At 58.1% G+C, this 16,693-nt stretch overlaps 4 protein-coding genes across 4 annotated transcripts; 3 read left to right on the top strand and 1 right to left on the bottom strand.

The window, feature by feature from the left end:
- Window positions 1-129: 129 nt before the first annotated feature.
- BJ171DRAFT_515682 (DnaJ-like protein 4) lies at window positions 130-2,090 on the bottom strand. The gene is made up of 6 exons (XM_053111972.1): window positions 1,900-2,090; window positions 1,655-1,692; window positions 1,412-1,500; window positions 1,306-1,327; window positions 1,037-1,181; window positions 130-841 (listed from the first exon to the last, which is right to left on the bottom strand). The coding sequence occupies exons 1-6, from the start codon at window positions 1,938-1,940 to the stop codon at window positions 337-339; spliced, it is 840 nt and encodes a 279-aa protein (XP_052964179.1). The 5' UTR covers window positions 1,941-2,090; the 3' UTR covers window positions 130-336.
- A 170-nt stretch (window positions 2,091-2,260) lies between these two features.
- Window positions 2,261-4,998, top strand: BJ171DRAFT_515684 (actin family). The gene is made up of 9 exons (XM_053111973.1): window positions 2,261-2,323; window positions 2,442-2,708; window positions 2,913-3,111; window positions 3,248-3,342; window positions 3,584-3,777; window positions 3,905-3,969; window positions 4,127-4,244; window positions 4,327-4,503; window positions 4,686-4,998. The coding sequence occupies exons 1-9, from the start codon at window positions 2,305-2,307 to the stop codon at window positions 4,845-4,847; spliced, it is 1,296 nt and encodes a 431-aa protein (XP_052964180.1). The 5' UTR covers window positions 2,261-2,304; the 3' UTR covers window positions 4,848-4,998.
- Window positions 4,999-5,688: 690 nt separating this feature from the next.
- Window positions 5,689-8,651, top strand: BJ171DRAFT_191212 (uncharacterized protein). Its single transcript, XM_053106173.1, has 5 exons — window positions 5,689-6,201; window positions 6,593-6,680; window positions 6,935-7,427; window positions 7,668-8,168; window positions 8,430-8,651. The coding sequence occupies exons 1-5, from the start codon at window positions 5,829-5,831 to the stop codon at window positions 8,487-8,489; spliced, it is 1,515 nt and encodes a 504-aa protein (XP_052964181.1). The 5' UTR covers window positions 5,689-5,828; the 3' UTR covers window positions 8,490-8,651.
- BJ171DRAFT_191200 (SNF2 family N-terminal domain-containing protein) lies at window positions 8,643-15,465 on the top strand. The gene is made up of 15 exons (XM_053106172.1): window positions 8,643-8,924; window positions 9,171-9,210; window positions 9,342-9,594; window positions 9,911-10,300; window positions 10,437-11,174; window positions 11,439-12,525; window positions 12,652-12,805; window positions 12,931-13,069; window positions 13,178-13,376; window positions 13,504-13,631; window positions 13,822-13,916; window positions 14,091-14,208; window positions 14,339-14,452; window positions 14,587-14,692; window positions 14,826-15,465. The coding sequence occupies exons 1-15, from the start codon at window positions 8,795-8,797 to the stop codon at window positions 15,347-15,349; spliced, it is 4,215 nt and encodes a 1,404-aa protein (XP_052964182.1). The 5' UTR covers window positions 8,643-8,794; the 3' UTR covers window positions 15,350-15,465.
- Window positions 15,466-16,693: the final 1,228 nt, after the last annotated feature.

Raw genomic sequence — 16,693 nt, forward strand, 5'->3', positions numbered from 1 at the left:
CTCCCGGCTGCTCACACTGATTGCTACAACATGCAATTTCAAAACAAAAAGAGTGCTGTGGGCCGAGTGAGTTCGGCATCGTGCGCGAGTGTACTGTGGGTTGAGCGCCGATCTACTCGTAGGCCGGTTGGTTGGCTGGTTGGCTGGTTGGCTAGTTCAGACAAAGATTTGCTCTGGTGTTGGGCAGTTGGCCAACCGGCTGGGCGATGCTGGGATACCACTGAATCGATTATGGCGATCGCTATCGAAGCATATACGTGGAAGCGAGTCTCCCATGAGACCGTCCTATTACTGGCTGACTGAGCGTGCTTGCTTGCTTGTGACTTAGATCTGGATTTACTGACTGCGGATGGCCTTGGACTTGCTTCTGCCGCCGTCTTCGAGGACCTGGGGAACGCCGTTGACGACCATCTCCCGTGTGACCCGTCCGTTTCGGTCCTGAACAAGGGTCTCGACGGTCTGGTTCCCAGCTGAATCGGTCGTGGTGGTTACGGTGCGCCTCTCGCCGTTGACGATGGTGGTGCTGGAGGAGCTCGAGGTCATAAATGCGCCGTTGTTGCCCCCGGAGCTGCTGGTGCTGCTGAAGGACATGAACGACGACCCGCCGTTGCCTCCGTTCACGAAGCCGCCAAAGGGCTGGTGCATCGACAGACTGCCAAAGGGCGAGTGCATCGCAAAAGGATCGGCAACGCCTCGCTGTTGGCCAGGCACCCCGCCCTGCTGCGGTCTTGCCCCAGGGCTGAAGAACGGGTCATTGGCAAAGACATCGAATCCGAACGGGTCGCGGCCGAATGGATCGCGGAAGGCTCGAGCGAACGGATCCACTCCGCCAAAGAATTGGCTAGTGATTGTTCGACGGATGGGAGGAAAGGAGAAGGAGAGGGCAGTCGCAACACAGTTAGTTGGTGTTTTGTTGGCGGCCGCTCGATCGGTCATTTGAGCGGCGCCGATTCTTGCGCGGCAAAGACATGGACTATATATCGGTATTACTCGAACGGATGACTATCGCCACAGCGACGCCGCCCCGACAGCCTACCGAAAGATCTCGTGAGGGTCGTGGAACTGGAATCCGGGATGGAACCCAGGCCGGAAGCCACCCCGTCCGAACTGCTGCTGGTTGCTGGCGGGGCCGTTCTTCAGACCATCGATTCCATAGCTGTCATACATCTGTCGCTGCTCAGCTGCGAGTGGGAAGGCGAGAATATGGGTTGGCTGTAAGTTCCTGGGCGACACACAGCTTCGCTTGCACTGCATGGCGAGTCGATCGGGGCAGCTCGGTGTGGCTGGCACTCAGGCGATACTTACGATCCTTGAGCACCTCGTATGCCTTTGCACGGGATGTGTCAGTCTCTGCTGCTGGCGGAACACCGGGGATTCTGACGCCACGCAGATAGCACGGGGCATCGCTTACCTCTGATATGAGCTTGAACCGATGCTCTGCCTCATCGCGGTTGTCGGTGTTCTTGTCTGGATGCCATCTCAGCGCCTCCTTTCGGTACGCTGTCGGGATATTTGCCCAAAGGAGAGGCCGTGTCAGCATGTGTGTTCATGTCACCGCAACTGAGTGTGTTCATGCCACCGTAGCCGAGTGTGTTGCTGCTCAATCCGACCGAACGGGCATTTTGTGGTGTTGCTCGTTCCTTGAGCGGCTCACCTCGTTTGACTTCATCTGGGTTGGCAGATCGAGAGAGGCTAGTATCCATCGGTATCCATGAGAAAATGGCTATGCGTCAGTGGATGCACTCAGAGTCTCCGGGCAAGCCATTGCTCGCGAGCATCCCCGGAGCAACCACACCCCAGATCATCCAGCCGCATCACATTACATCGCATTGCTTCGTATCGCATCGCATCACATCGCATCGCACCGAGTTGATGCACGGCAGTTCAGTATGCGCCTACCCTAGTATTGCGTAGTAGTCCACTTGCTCGGCGGACTGCATTCTCGTGGGCTTGTGCGGTATTTGGCGAGGGATTGATGAATCGCAAATGCAGCGGGCAGCAGATACCCTGCGGGAACGGGGGTGCGTCAGCGGAGAGGCTGCTTTTGAGGGCGCCCCCGAATCCAGGGCGGATGGCGGCCTTCTCCGCGCTGATTGGTCGCGAAGGTGCGAGAACCAACGGCTGCAACCACACTGTGTGTGCAAGGCCCAGCACCGCTCGAGCCGGCTCGAGCCATCGATCCAGCCAGCGAACCAGCCAGTGAACCAGCCAGCCAGCGAACCAGCCTGGCTCGATCGGTCCCAGCGCCCGCACATGCGCACCGCTCCCCGATCTCGCTGACATCTGCAACGACAGACGCCTGCCATGGTCACTTACGGAGGAGGTATGTCTGCAGCAGCGAGCCGCCCAAGCTGTCCGCATCCGCATGCAGCTCCAGCGGCGATGGCCGTCGACTCACCCTCCTTTTCCTCCGCTGTGTCCTCGCGGGCTTGTCGATGCAGACGAGGTTTCGGCCCTCGTTCTGGATGTCGGATCATCGTCCACCCGCGTTGGGTTCGCTGGCGAAGACACCCCCAAGGCGGTCTTTCCAACTGTCGTGGGATCGATTGCTGGAGAAGCCGGTGCAGCCGATGCCCAGGGCGATACGATCATGGGTGGTGGTGATCGTGCCCCGGCAACAAAGAAGAGCAAGCGATTCCTGGGCGAAACCGAAGTGTATTGCTGGCGGGAGAACATGGACATCCGCAAGCCCGTGTCTCAGGGCCTTGGTGTGTATCTGTCAAGAACCAGAAAGCCTGGTTGTGACAGGGCAGTGCCCTCTCTCGATCCATGGTCGAAACGGATCGGCGGAGATGCTGCAGGAGGCGATGCCCCATCTAGTCCGATGCCTTTCGCATCGCAGATCACTGGCATCTTATCCTCCACCAGCCGCCGGCTTCTTGCTGACCAACGTCCGACGTTATCCTCTGCAGTTCAGAACTGGGACGAGTATGAGGCCGTCTGGGACTATGTCTACTCTCGGAGGATGAGAATTAACCCCGCCGAGCACCCGCTCCTCCTCTCCGAGCCGGCCTGGAACCCGCGCGAAGATCGAGAAAAGCTGATGGAGCTGGCGTTCGAGACCTTCAAAGTGCCTGCTTTCTACTTGGCCAAGTCGCCTGTTCTGACAGCGTAGGTTGATTGGCGCTCGGTGCGATCAGCGCAGGCAGCGGATTGACTTGGTGTGTGCCCAAAGCAGGCGCAGGGTGGTTCAAGGCTGACTCCGACGATGGCGATCGCACTCTTTGCCCGCATCACTGCTTCCTAGGTTCTCCTCTGGTCGAGCTACGACCCTGATCATCGACTCGGGAGCCACGGCCACAAGTGTTGTGCCGGTATTCGAAGGCTATGTTCTCAAACGAGGTTGGTAGATTGCCTGGCCACGTCGGGCCAACAGAGAGATATCGGTGTCAGACAGGCAGTCGTCGCTATCAAATCGGCCGAGGCGCCAACCCAACCCGGCTCTCTGGCAGGCGGCTCTGCGTGTGGCTGCTGATGGGCAGTTTCTGCGAGAGTGTCGGTCCGCTGCAGCATGTGCCAATGCATTCTTTGCTCAAGTATTTTCTTCGGTCGCGGCTGACTCGTATGCACATCTGGTGACCAGGCATCCAATACCAGGCCCTTGCCGGAGACGCTGTCTCGAGCGAGATTGCCCACTATCTCTCCAGCTCCGGCATCGACGTTGTACCGCAATACAAAGTGCTCTCCAAATCCCCCTCTGATGCAGGCGTCCCGGCCAGCTTTGTGGAGCGCAATCGCCCCAACTCGACCGAGAGCTTCCATGCCTTGTCTGTTGAGGTAGGTTTGCGAACCAGAGGACGCTCGCTCGGGCCGGCATTAGGTGCAGCAGCTGCAGTCGGCTATGAGCCCATACAGGTAGCCAGTTGCAGAGGGGCTCTAACGGTGTATCGACCTTCGTGAACAGCGAGTGATCAACGATTTCAAGGAGACTGTCTGCCATGTTTCTGAAAGCGCTCGCTGGGACGACCGGTAAGGGCGGCTCGACCGGAACTGCTGACAAAGCCTCTGTGTGGGCGGGAAGCCATTTGCAGGGATGCTGAGAGACTAGGGCATGCTTATCTATCTGGTGAGCCGTATCGTGCTGGCGTCGGCTATTCCTGCTTGCTGACTCGAGTTTCTTGTCCAGGGTCATGTCCCTCCAACCCAAAAAGTCGTACGAGTTCCCCAATGGCTACAACAACTACTTTGGCCTCGAGCGGTTCAAAGCCCCGGAGATTCTGTTCAACCCCAAAGCGTCGCAGTCTGTGAGTAGCGCGGTGGGGCTTGTTGGTGGGTCGTTCCTTGGTCCGGTGCCGTTACTGACGGTGGCTTGGACGACAACTTCAGGGCAAGGTGGATGCAGGCCTACTGGGCATCCAGCAGCTGGTGGATCTGTCGATCCAGGCATGCGACGCCGATTTGCGGCCCACGCTTTACTCGAACGCAGTGTCCACGGGCGGCACAAGTTCGCTCCCGGGATTCAACGAGCGTCTCAGCGCCGAGCTCTCGGTGAATGCCAATATGGTGAGATGCATGAGGAGGGGAGAGGCTCTGGTCCAGCTCGGACATTGTAACTCCAGACATCGGACATGGGCTAGGTGCACTCGTCGCATCGCTGTGGAGCTGGCAGCATCGGCGCTGCTGATGTCGCTTTCCATGGTGATTGTGCTGCAGCCAGAGTGCTAACATCGGGCCTATCCATGCAGATGCGGGTCAAGCTTCATTCGCCCGGGAACATGATCGAGCGCAAGTTCAGTGCGTGGGTGGGAGGCTCGATCTTGGCATCGCTGGGCTCCTTCCACCAGATGTGGGTCTCGAAGAAGGAGTACGAGGAGATGGGCCCGTCGGTAGAGCAGCGTCTGAACTGACGAACATGTATCGATTGAGTGCAAAAACACAAAGCGGGTACATCTGGGCGATGGCGTCGTTCAGAGGTGCCTGCCTGTTGCCTGAATACACACCGTCGCTGCCATGACCATATCAGCAGACGAGTCCAAGCAGCGGCCCAAGTGATCCATGTGTTGCATACCGACAGCCTGCGTATTTGATCGAAGCAGTGTGCATGCGGAGCGGGTTGCGATGATTGCCACGATTGCAACGATTGCGACGATTGCGCGGCGACGGCTGCTCTGTATCCTCAACGTATTTGCACAGAAGACACCGTCGACTGCAATGCCCCGCTGAAGTGATCAGTTGCAATGATCAGTTGCAATGATCGCTCGTAGCGCTCAATGCCATCATCAACCACAGCGATCCACCCCGGCGATCCACCTCGGCGATCGTCTATGGATTGAGGCACAGAGCGCCACAGAACACGTCCGTCTTTGCCGGCGCTCAACCCAAACAGCGACTCCTTCGACACCCTCCAGCGGCCCTTCGCACGGCCTGGGATGGCCTCGGCTGCCCCCCCCCCCAGTCGCCCGTTTTCGTTTTTCGCCGTCTGCGGACCTCCCTCCCAGGCGTCCTTCTTGCTGGCTCGGGCCCACACTCCCCGTCTTCCTCGGCGCGCTCTCTCTCGCATCTGCATTGCCCTTTGCTCGCACCGGCACTACTTGCCCACTTCGGCATTGCTCGCTCTCACCCTTGCGTGTGCTTGGCTTTTACCACATATCCTCCGTCAACTTTACCGTCTGCAAGCCGTTGCCTGCTGCCTCGGCTACTCGCCTATCATCCGATCCTCCACTCGACCTGCTGTTTCTGCCGTTGTCGGCCTGGACTCGTTGCTGCTGCTGCTGCTGCTGCTGGTGCTCTCGACTCGATCGTCTCTGCTCTAGATCGCTGGTTCGTCTTTGTCGCCTTTGGCATCTCCCTCGTCCTCGCCCTCCGTTGCCCTGTCCATCGTCTGCCCAATGGATCCGTGGATCGGTTCGAGCACAGCGCCCAATGCCAGCGGCTTCAGCAGCAACCATTCCAACGCCAGTTCCGCCGACAACATCAACGCCGTCTCGGCGAACCGGATCTCGCTCCAGCCGCGCCCGGCCTCGGCCGGTGTGGTCTCTCCGCCAAGTTGGTCGCCAGCCCCGCTGCCTTCCCTTTCGCAGCAGCTCCAACACGACCCGTCGGCGGCATCGTCCTTTGCTACCGCAGCGCCCGAAGATCGTCGTGAAGAGCCTTTGGCGTCGTTCCCGCCCACTTCGCTCTCCCATCCGGACCCGGCACGCAAGCATCCTGCCTTCACCGGATCCAGTCTCGCTCGGCCGGGCTCTGAATTCGATCGTTCGTGTAAGTACTGACCATCGCCGAGTTTGCACCCACGAGCCACCAAGCAAACAGATGCGCAAATTGCAACGCTGGCGAGCTGTCCGAATCTTCGATCGGTCTGCATTCAAAGCTCCGCTCTCATCGCGTCCGACGACTGGTCGATCGTCTGCAACCGGAGGAGCGAGACGAGGGGCGGGCTACACTCGCCTTCGTGCTGGGCTGTTTCTCTGTCGGGCGACGGCATGACCTTGCCAGCGCCGTCATAGCACCGGCCATTGGAATCCCAAGTCCTCTGTCTGGACAATGGCTCTCGCGATCGATGGTTGCGGGTCCGTGGCGAACGACCGCATCGCAAATGGAGATCACTCGGCGGGCCTCCTTCTTACTCTGTCGATCGGTTCCTGTCTCTCAGATCCGAGCTTGCCCCACAGCGACGATATCGGCCCCACAGACACCGGCCCTGCTTATATGAGCTCGGCGGACGAGCGAAGACATATTCGGTACGGGTTGGATTCGCTTCTTGACACGGCTCTGCTCCTGGATGCGATCTGTGGGCACTGGTCGTGCTCATGCCGGCGCTGCAGATGCCGACAATGCAACACTGTCGACTGGGAACATGCACACTCACATCCACATCGATGCCCACACCGATATATTTACATATGCTCATCTACTCGGACTGGAACAATACTCTGTCATACGACTCTGTCATACGACTCTGGCCTCGACCCTGTTCTTGCTGGAATATCTACAGACCAGCGTCGTCTCAGCATACACCCGACCCCTACTACAAGCTCCAGTCGAACTCCCCACGGCCGTATATCGCTGGCGAAGGGTTCCCTGGAACGCCTGTTGCTTCCCGAAGCCGAATGGACCCGAGCCCGGTGTCCACCCCCGGCCACCCTCGATTCCTCCCACGCCAGTCCGAATCAAACGAGACTTCGCCTTCCGAACGGCGTGATCCTTACCGAAGCTACGACTCTGCTGCAGACGACTCGAGCCTTAGTCCTGGCTTCATGCACCCGATCAAGTCCAGTTCGAGCTCTGCTGCAAGCTCGCCACTCCCAAGCGGTCTGCGGCGTCCTATCGATTCTCGTCTTTCCTCTGGGGCGCCGTTGCACGCGGCGAGTCATGAGGATCTCTCGGGTGCTTCGATCGACTCGAGCGGCAGCGTCCATGGTCTTGGCCGGCCTGGGCCAGAACCCGACTCTCATTTCAGCAATGCTTTTCGACCCTGGGCATCGACGGTGGGTATCGTCCTGATCGTGCCTTTCGGGCAATTCGGGCAGGATGGACATGTCGTTTGGGCGCGGAATTGCTGCGCTCGACGGTGCCTGTACTTTCTATTCTGAGGGTGCGAGGATTTAATCCCGTGTTTCATCGGATCTTTGCGACATTCATGGTACGAACGGTATCTGTGGCACTGACACTGTCTTTGATATCTTTGGCCGTCGACCTCGACAACACTCGGCCTTCTGCGTCCCCAGCCCGACAAGTCCTTCCCGACTTTCAAGGACGAGCGCTATTCACAAGGCTCTCCTGTGTATCGGAGCGATCGGATGACCTCTTCAGATTCGCTGCATTCTGCATCAGGTCCAATCAAGACCGACGCGCATACCCATCCAGCCGAGTCGCCGTCTCCTTTCGACTCGCGGGCGTACTCGTCCGAGTGGGACCATCGCCCCTCGCAGCGGGAGCCGTTCAAGGATATCAGCCTCCCGGGTCTGGGGCCCCATCACTCCGACACCCCCGCCGACTCCCGATTCCGCGAAGAGCAGCCCTCCGAGCGTCCAAAGGGCTCCGAGGTCGACCGAACAAGATACGACCCAGGCCCGTATGGCTCGCAGTATGCAACGGCCCCAGCGCATACACACGGAGAGGATACCACATCTTCTGCTTCATCGCACCGCTGGAGCTCCTCACGACAGTACCCGAGCGAAGCACAGTTACTTGGACGGCCAGCGCGGCCCTATTCCATTCCTGGAGATGTAAGTTAGCGACCCGTACCCTGGCTGCCTCCGGTCTTGAGCCGTTCGTATTCAGTACATGCTGTGGCTGTGCGTGCCAGAGATGCTCACCCTTGGGATGTCTTGCTGTTATTCTTGGCATGGTTTCCGATTCGCAGCAAACCCATGCAGCCGCGCCCGAGTCACGCGCCCCGCATCCGGCTGCCGCTGCCCCCGATCGTCCACCAAGCAGAATGCTCAATGCTGGCAGTAACTTGGACGAGCCCGTCGTTCCTCCCACAGCCCCTCGACTCACGGTGTCAAGCGACGGCGGTGCCCAGGGCGCCCATACCAACGTCTTGATTGGCGGCTCACTGAAAAGGGAGGGGAGCTTCGTCACCAGCGATGCCCAAATCATAGGCCCCGAAAAGACCGATGTACATACCCCCTACCAAAAGTACAAGGTCAAGCGCGATTCAGCTGCTGGCCCCGACGACCCGACCAAGCCCAAGGCTCGAGGACGCAAACGCAAGTCGGAGAATTTGCTCGCTGCCGTCGCTGCCACTGCTCTGATTCTTGGCGACAGCATCAAGGTGGAATATCCCGAGCAGGTTCTCGATTTGGCGTCGGAAAGTTCAGGAGTCCACGGGGTGGCCGCGCTCAACCCGATGCTGACCGTCAGGCTCGATGGCGAAGGCGGCGCCGCTGCAAAACTGGGCAGGCCTGCGAAGCCTGCAGCAGATAAGCCCAAAAAGTCCCTGCTGCCGATGGTCATGCCAACAGAGGACCTTAGCAAATGTCGGTTTGTGCATCGCGCGGCATTGCTTGTGGAGAACAGCCCTCGTATTCTTGTGCAGCCAGATGGAGATTGCCAGGAGAGAAAGTGAGGGAGGGATACGAATCCTTGGCCAAGAAATCATGGATCCGCCATGAGTGCAGCGCTGGCCGTCGCTTCGACCATGGCAGTATTCCGTCTGGTGCCTTGGATCCTGCAGCCGATGACTCAACCAGACCTGACCCCTCGCGCTGCCGCTCTTGATGTAGACTACAACCCGCCAGTCAAAGCCGATCCTGATGCCGAAAAGTAGGATCGATGTCTTGCAGCCCCAGCCCCCCCACCCACGCGCATGAGCCATTTCCCCGCCCTCGATCACCTGTGCTGACAGCTTGTTGTACTATCCGATTAACCTTGGCACTCGACTCATCGCATTCTAGAGCTCGCGAGAAGCGGCCTCGGAGCGAACCCGGACTCTTGGCCGAGATCCCTGTTCAGAAGCGCGAGCGCTTGACCACCGATGGAGCCGGTGCAGAAGTTGCCGATATATCGTCCGACGCCGATCTGAACGATATTGATGAGGAGCTTACGCCTGAGATCAAGGCGCAGTACGCCGGAGCGCTGACCAAGTACATGGCCCGGCTGCGACACCGACAAAACCAAGCCTTGCAGCGGATGCGGAACAAGGAGAAGGTGGGAAGGCAATGCCGTGTCCGTCAGAGCAATCGGCTATTGTTTGGCTTTGGATAAGAGACGAAGCGGTGCTGTGTTTTCAGCCCCTTGACAAGCCTCTGGCCGTCCATGTCGTGCTGTGCAGTTTAATGATTTGATTGCCTGCATGTTTGTTGAATTGCATTCTATGGCTGGTGAATTGGATGTCTGGTTCTTTTGTTGCTCACTTTTTTTTTTGGCATTCACACCTGGTACACCCTCACCGAACTCGCCGCTGCCGTACTTGCTCGCTGTGTTCTAACCACCTATCGGGCCTCGACATCATCGTCTTTGACAGGAGATTCGACAGGCCGCCTTCCAGCGCTTCTTGGCCGAGCTCGAGACGGTTGAGATCGAAAGGGCTCGGCAAAAGCGCCTGGCAGACGAGGTCATGGCACAAAAGGCGGCTGCCGAGGCGGCTGCGATGGCTGCCGCCGAAGCTGCTGCCTCCGCAGCCGCCGAAGCCGCCGCCGCAGCTACGGCAGTTGCTCATGCCATCCGGTCCCAGAAGGGCAAGGTTGGCAAGGGCTCTCGAGGCTACCGCTCCGGCTTTGGCGACGGTCTCCGAAGCGACGACGAGGGAAGTCAAGTGCCGACACGGCCGTCAACGCCACTGAGACCCGAGTCGTCCGTTGTTCCTGAGCGCGATCGGATATGGCAGGCTATTGTCTCGAAAGGCATCCCGAGGGTAGGCGGCCATGATGGTTTAGGATTGCGCGATGCGAGGGCCGTCAATGCGGCCAATGTGCAGAGTTTGCTTTGTTGCCGAGGTGCTGTTCTCCCCACCGATCTTGTGATGCTGACGACGATATTGCTATCCACAGGTCCATAAAATGCTGCAGCAGTCGGTTATCACACGCATGTCGAATTGCCGCAAGGTCGCGCAAATGTGTGCCAAGGAGGCCATCCGTGCTGATCGTGCCCCGTCCTCCAAGGACTTTGCTCTGCGCTGCCGACGTGCGAATCGCGAGATGATTCTATTTTGGAAGCGCAACGAGCGAGAAGAGCGCGAGCTCCGCAAAAAGGCCGAGAAAGATGCCCTCGAGCGCCGTCGACAGGAAGAGGAGGCCCGCGAAGCCCGGCGGCAGGCACGCAAGCTCAACTTTCTTATCACCCAGACCGAGCTCTATAGCCATTTCATTGGCCGCAAGATCGACAAGGGCTCGTTGGATGATGCCTCTGGGCCATCGGTCCCCACCGACATCAGCCAGATTGATTTTGACACCGCCGACGAACAGAATCTCCAAGACCATGCTCGCGTCAACGCTGCAAATGCGCTCTTTGCGCAACAGCAGAGCACTCGAGCCTTCGACGAAGCTGCCCGATTCAGGCGCGCGGAGGCTGCCCAAGTCAGCCATGGGGCCAGGCCGGGTACAGCAATCGCGACCGACGCCGCTGTGGATCACATGGACTTTTTGAACCCGTCAAGTTTGAGAATGGACTCGGACGTGACCCAGCCCCGAATGATCACATGCAGCCTGAAGGCGTACCAGCTCAAGGGACTGAACTGGCTCGCCAATTTGTATGAGCAGGGCATCAACGGCATCCTGGCCGACGAGATGGTAAGCGCCCACCGGGTGGTGCGTTTTGCCGATCTGTGGGGCGGTGGTAATGCTCATGGCGATGGAAATAGCGGTGGTGGCGGCGGTAATGGTGGCGGTATATTGCCAGCGGAAGATATTTCAATCTGGTGCGACATTTCTGTTCCTCGGATCCTCGTCGCGAGCCGCAGAATGTGGGGCCATTGAATCCCTGTGGCCGTATGCTCCGACACAATGTACTCGATACCCACACTCTGTTCCCACCCTCGTATCCGCTTCATCCAGGGTCTCGGCAAGACTGTTCAGGCCATCAGCTTGATGGCCCACCTCGCCGAGGTCCACAACATCTGGGGCCCGTTCCTGGTGATCTCGCCTTCGTCGACCCTGCATAACTGGCAGCAGGAGATCACAAAGTTCGCGCCGGATCTCAAAGTGCTGCCGTACTGGGGCATGGCCAAAGATCGCAAGGTCTTGCGACAGTTCTGGAACTCGAAGCGGCTCTACGGGCGCGACGCCCCCTTCCATGTCCTCGTCACCTCGTACAACCTGGTCGCCACGGACGAAAAATACTTCCAGAGAATCAAGTGGCAGTACATGATCCTGGACGAGGCCCAGGCGATCAAGAGCTCGCAGAGCGCGCGCTGGAAGATATTGCTCGGGTTCAAGTGCCGAAACCGTCTGCTTCTTACAGGCACCCCCATCCAAAACAGCATGCAGGAGCTGTGGGCGCTGCTGCACTTCATTATGCCGACGCTTTTTGATTCGCACGAGGAGTTCAGCGAGTGGTTCTCCAAGGATATTGAAAGCCACGCTGAAAACAAGAGCACCCTGAACGAGCATCAACTCAAGCGCTTGCACATGATTCTGAAGCCATTTATGCTCCGTCGCGTCAAAAAGGACGTGGAGAACGAGCTTGCCGAGAAGCTCGAGGTCGAGGTCATCTGCTATCTCTCGCCGCGACAGAGACACATCTACCGGGGTCTGAAGGAAAAGATCTCGGTGGCAGATCTGCTGGAGAAGGTCCAGCTCGAAGCTGCTAATTCGGCACCGGGCAGCGTCAGCGGCAGTCTGATGAACCTGGTGATGCAGTTCCGCAAGGTGTGCAACCACCCGGAGCTCTTTGAGCGGGCTGACGTCGAGTCTCCGTTTGTGATGTTCCCACCGGACCAGATCCAATTCTCGCAGGGCAGTGCGGCGGATGGTCCGCGCTGGGTGACGTACAACCTGGTTGGCGGACTGCGGTATCGTATACCGAAGCAGCTATACCGGGCCGGATTGGCGCTGGTGGGAGCGTTGTCAAGCCATCCCAAGCAAAGTGTTATCGATCATCTCTTCAACATATGGCTGCCGCTCAACTCGGTTGAGAGTGCAGGTGAGGCGCAGGGGGCGAGGACAATCCTGATGTCCACACATCATCGGCATGTCTGCAGATGCCAGTACTGAGGTGCTGCAGCGGAACTTATGCTGTGGCTTTGTGAATCCGCCTTGTGTTTCGCAGAGATGCAAGTCTGTCGATTGGTCGGCCTGAGCCTCTCGGAGCTCCACAAGCTGCAATCGGGCGGGCTCCCATATCTATGGCGATACTATCAATGCTGGATTCAAGCTCGTCGACTTGGACTGCTGCAGCGCCACGGAATCGCCAGTGCCCCAGCGTATGATACCTGTTGTGTCGCCTCTGCCCCTCACGTGCCGTGCTTCGTTAGGAAGTGACATGCTCTTGAAAGTGTCATTTGCATTCCGCGGCCTAAACGAGACTCGACTCCACCTCTTGCAATAGATCGGCGCACCAGGTGCTCGCGCTGGTCCCAGCTTGTCAGGGCTTTGACCTCACCTCCGATGCATACTCGCTGGACATTCTGTCGATCGTCAAGCACTCGGTATATTGGCGCTTCTTCACACAGCAGTACACGCCCAAGGTGCGATGCCGCGATGCCTTTACCGATGCCTCTCTCACAGGCTTTGCAGTTAGCGTGGGCACGCATTCGGTGCAGACTCATTTGTGCTAACACCAGCAGCTCTGATAGGTGATATCCGCATACGCCGAGATCAGATGCTCGGACAGGAGCTTTGCCTGGGAACACAACGATCTCATGTTCAACCGCAATCACGTTTCGACTCTGTGGAGGGATCTCTCGTCCAGTATGCTGCTCGGTGTCTCTGATCCGTCCGAGGATATCGCCCGTCCTGCGAGCGATCTGAGCCACGATTATATCAAAATGCCAGGTATTGCCGTTGCTGCACACCGTGAATGCAGCTCTGTCCAACGGCCGACGTATCGATGCGTCCCGGCCCGTTCCGTCGTGCCGTAAAACGGAGATGCTAACCCTGGGTATGGCGACGCTGTTCATAGAGCGAAATCGTCTCATTAGCGATGCTGGCAAGATGGTTGTTTTGGACAGTATGCTCCCTCGTCTTCGAAAGGAGGGTCACCGCGTCTTGATTTTCTTCCAGATGGTCAAGATGATGGATTTGATGGAGGTACGACAGGCTCCCTCTTTGCTGCGAGCCATCGATGGAGAGGGATTGGGGGCGATTGTGCTTTTGTATCTTTGTGGCATCGATTGGCAGGGATACCCGGACACATTGAATTGGCAAGGAACCCATCCTCACTTTGCTGTCGCGCTCTCTCTCGCCCCACTCGTGCAAACTGTCGCTCGTCATTTCTAAGGAGTACTTGATTCATCGCAAGTACATGTACCTGCGCCTGGACGGCTCCACCGATATGAACGATCGCAAATCCCGCGTGACCGATTGGCAGACCAAGTACGTGGCTAGTTTGATCCCGCTGGCGCCCCACATCGACTCTCCTGCGGCACCGAGTAGAAGAGTCTTGCAGGCGACTTGGTCTGCGCTATGTCCTTGAACAGGACTGTGAGTCAAGACTCGCCTCTGTCAACCAAACGGCGTGCTGACCTCCACCATCTTGGGCATTGTTAGGCCCGAGATTTTTGTGTTCCTTTTGAGCACCCGAGCCGGCGGCCTCGGCATCAACCTCACCGCTGCCGACACGGTGATCTTCTATGACAGCGACTGGAATCCTACTGTTGATCAGCAGGTATGCGTGTACTTGGTGTGTTTGTGCTTGGTGCGCCCATCCATTCTTGATGTGTTCGTGCTTGACCATGTCCGGAATCCTGATGGATAGCCGACTGACCCTTTTGATGTCGACAAAACCCACCCTACAGGCCATGGATCGTGCCCATCGTCTGGGCCAGACCAAGCAGGTGACTGTCTATAGACTGATCACTTCTGCGACCATTGAGGAACGCATCTTGATGCGCGCCAAACAGAAGGACGAGGTAGGTCGACCGCTCTCGTGCCTCAGTTTCCACCGAAGCGGCTGCTGTCTCGGCCATCTTTTCTGGTGCCCATCATGAGCGATCGCCGCGACACTCCCTTGTATACTGATCCCAGTCGATGCCCCTGCTCACAGATACAAAAAGTCGTTATCTCGGGTGGCGAGTACCAGCAGCAAGTCGACTTCAAGCCCAAAGAGGTCCTCTCGCTCCTTCTTGGCGAGGATGAACTTGAGGAAACACGTAAGCTCTTTGTCCAAGCTCGGCCAGCGACCGCTGCCTTTGCTGGTGTCGGTGCAAATGGCTAAAAGTGAGGACATTTTTATTCTGCGGCTCCCAGCCAGCCCACTGACTCTCTTGCATGTATCCCTTCCAGTGCGACGAGAGGAGCTCAAGCGCAAGGCATCATCCGCGGCCATGGCTTCCGGCACAAGTGCTGATGCAACGCCCCGGGCGTCGCTGCCCTCCAAGCCCGAGAGCAAACCCAAAGGTGCAGCCAAGCCCCGCACACCCCGCGAGCCCAAGACGAGAAAACCGGCCGCCCAACGCGGCAAGTCCGGAGCAACCGCATACTCGGACCTGGGGTCGAGCAACGGAGCCGCAACTACACCCTCGGGCATCAATGTCGGTGAGGACCAGGCGCTCGGTGTCGGTAGCAACGGCGCATTGGAAAGTAGTGCTACTTCCGAAGCCCCTGCATCGCTCCCCGAGCCTGTCAAGGCCGCGCGAGCACCAAAGACCCCGAAAGAGGCCAAACCTACGCGAGCCCCACGAACCCCCAAGTCCAAGGCCGTTGCCGGTACATCCCCCGCCCCGCCTTCAAACGGATCCTCCGGCGATGGTGCGGCACCGCTGTCGACACCGGCAAACCCATCCAGTGCGATGGATGTCGATCCATGACTCCCATGGCCGGTCTGCACCCGCAACTGTATCTGTGTCACTGCCCTGGCTGGCTCTGCGACTGTCGTCTCGTCTTGTGATCAATACAGCAGAGATGACTGCGGTGCGCAAGTCGATTGCGAGAACGAGGGAAAGCCGTTGGCCGACCCCGTAAAGCTTCCAGCGGGGATACTGCTGTTCCGGTCGCTACAGCTTGATATATGGCAAGAGCGCGAGCAGCGGCGTCGGTAGATGGACTTGGATGTCTTTGGTCATGGAGGCCCTGATTGTCTCTCGTCGCATCTTATGCCAAGGCCAGGCGGCTGGCCGGAGGCCACGCATACGAGTCTGCGATTCACGGCCAAGGCTTTTGATCAGCAAGGACACAATGACTGGGGGGCTCTGCTGAATGGAAATGTGTCCGACAAAGGGCGAATGTGTCGAGTTGAGAGCGTGCGACGACGAAATGAGCAGTGTGTCCGACCCTGCCAATCACCAATCCGAAACATACGTCACCGCGGATCAAAGTTGGCTGAGCGAAAGACACAAGTCGCTGTACTTCTCCCGTTCGATTGTTCTCGACAATAGCCTCTCTGTGCAGTTTCCGTCAAAGGACCCGACCAAGACGAACGAGGCACTGCAGTCGAGAATCACGCCACTCGAGGGTGCGAATGCATCGGCGCTGAAACGAAGAGCACCCAACCGTCGATGAATGACCGACAGCACACTTTCTTTAGACTCTCCTTTCTGTCGTCTCCACTAAACAAGTCCCACGAAACCAGCGTCGCCGACGGTGTCTGATCCTCTGCATCCCCCTACGCTGTTGGAACTGGGGAAGGTGAGCATTTTCAGGGCGAATTGTAGATTCCCAACCACACGCTCTCTGGCTGCACCGAGTCCACTCTTGAGCGAAAGACTGGCGTGCTGACAACTGAGCGATTGCCGGCCGCCGTGTGACCGGAGAACATTCAAGCACGGCTCGAGATGTTTGGTAGTGGGGCGCTTGCGAGGATGCGAGTTTTTGGCCAACGAAGGTACTTCCGAGCTCGCTATCGAAGGCTGCAGCCCGGTCAGCGATTCCTGATACCACCTTGCCCTGTTATTACATCTCTCCAGGCAGTTGGTGAAATCCCCTAGTTGTAAACACCCTCTGTCCCATCAAATCATTTGTCGTACGGAGCACACTTTGCACCGAATTCCTCATCGACGCGGGTACTCACATCTACTGACGCTACCAAGCGAACGGCTATCGACTGTAGTTTCTTCATTTCAGGCTACCCGTAAGTCGGTGCGGCTGCCGGCTTGTGCCTCGCATTTGGTGCAAACTGTCTTCGCCTCATTTGCATCACAGGACCATGAATTCTT

The sequence above is a fragment of the Polychytrium aggregatum genome, assembly GCF_025602895.1.
Source record: "Polychytrium aggregatum strain JEL109 chromosome Unknown BJ171scaffold_34, whole genome shotgun sequence".
NCBI classification, from domain to species: domain Eukaryota; kingdom Fungi; phylum Chytridiomycota; class Chytridiomycetes; order Polychytriales; genus Polychytrium; species Polychytrium aggregatum.

Coding starts and splice junctions, on each gene's coding strand:
- BJ171DRAFT_191212 (XM_053106173.1), top strand. CDS start 5,829: ATGGATCCGTGGATCGGTTCGAGCACAGCGCCCAATGCCAGCGGCTTC. Junction 6,202..6,592: donor CTCTGAATTCGATCGTTCGT/GTAAGTACTGAC, acceptor CCTGTCTCTCAG/ATCCGAGCTTGCCCCACAGC. Junction 6,681..6,934: donor GACGAGCGAAGACATATTCG/GTACGGGTTGGA, acceptor GAATATCTACAG/ACCAGCGTCGTCTCAGCATA.
- BJ171DRAFT_515684 (XM_053111973.1), top strand. Junction 2,709..2,912: donor GCCCGTGTCTCAGGGCCTTG/GTGTGTATCTGT, acceptor TATCCTCTGCAG/TTCAGAACTGGGACGAGTAT. Junction 4,504..4,685: donor TCTCGGTGAATGCCAATATG/GTGAGATGCATG, acceptor CTATCCATGCAG/ATGCGGGTCAAGCTTCATTC.
- BJ171DRAFT_191200 (XM_053106172.1), top strand. CDS start 8,795: ATGCTGACCGTCAGGCTCGATGGCGAAGGCGGCGCCGCTGCAAAACTG. Junction 10,301..10,436: donor TCTCGAAAGGCATCCCGAGG/GTAGGCGGCCAT, acceptor TGCTATCCACAG/GTCCATAAAATGCTGCAGCA. Junction 13,917..14,090: donor GTGACCGATTGGCAGACCAA/GTACGTGGCTAG, acceptor GGGCATTGTTAG/GCCCGAGATTTTTGTGTTCC.
- BJ171DRAFT_515682 (XM_053111972.1), bottom strand. CDS start 1,940: ATGCAGTCCGCCGAGCAAGTGGACTACTACGCAATACTAGG. Junction 1,328..1,411: donor GGTTCAAGCTCATATCAGAG/GTAAGCGATGCC, acceptor TCCCGTGCAAAG/GCATACGAGGTGCTCAAGGA. Junction 1,182..1,305: donor ATACGAGGTGCTCAAGGATC/GTAAGTATCGCC, acceptor TCCCACTCGCAG/CTGAGCAGCGACAGATGTAT.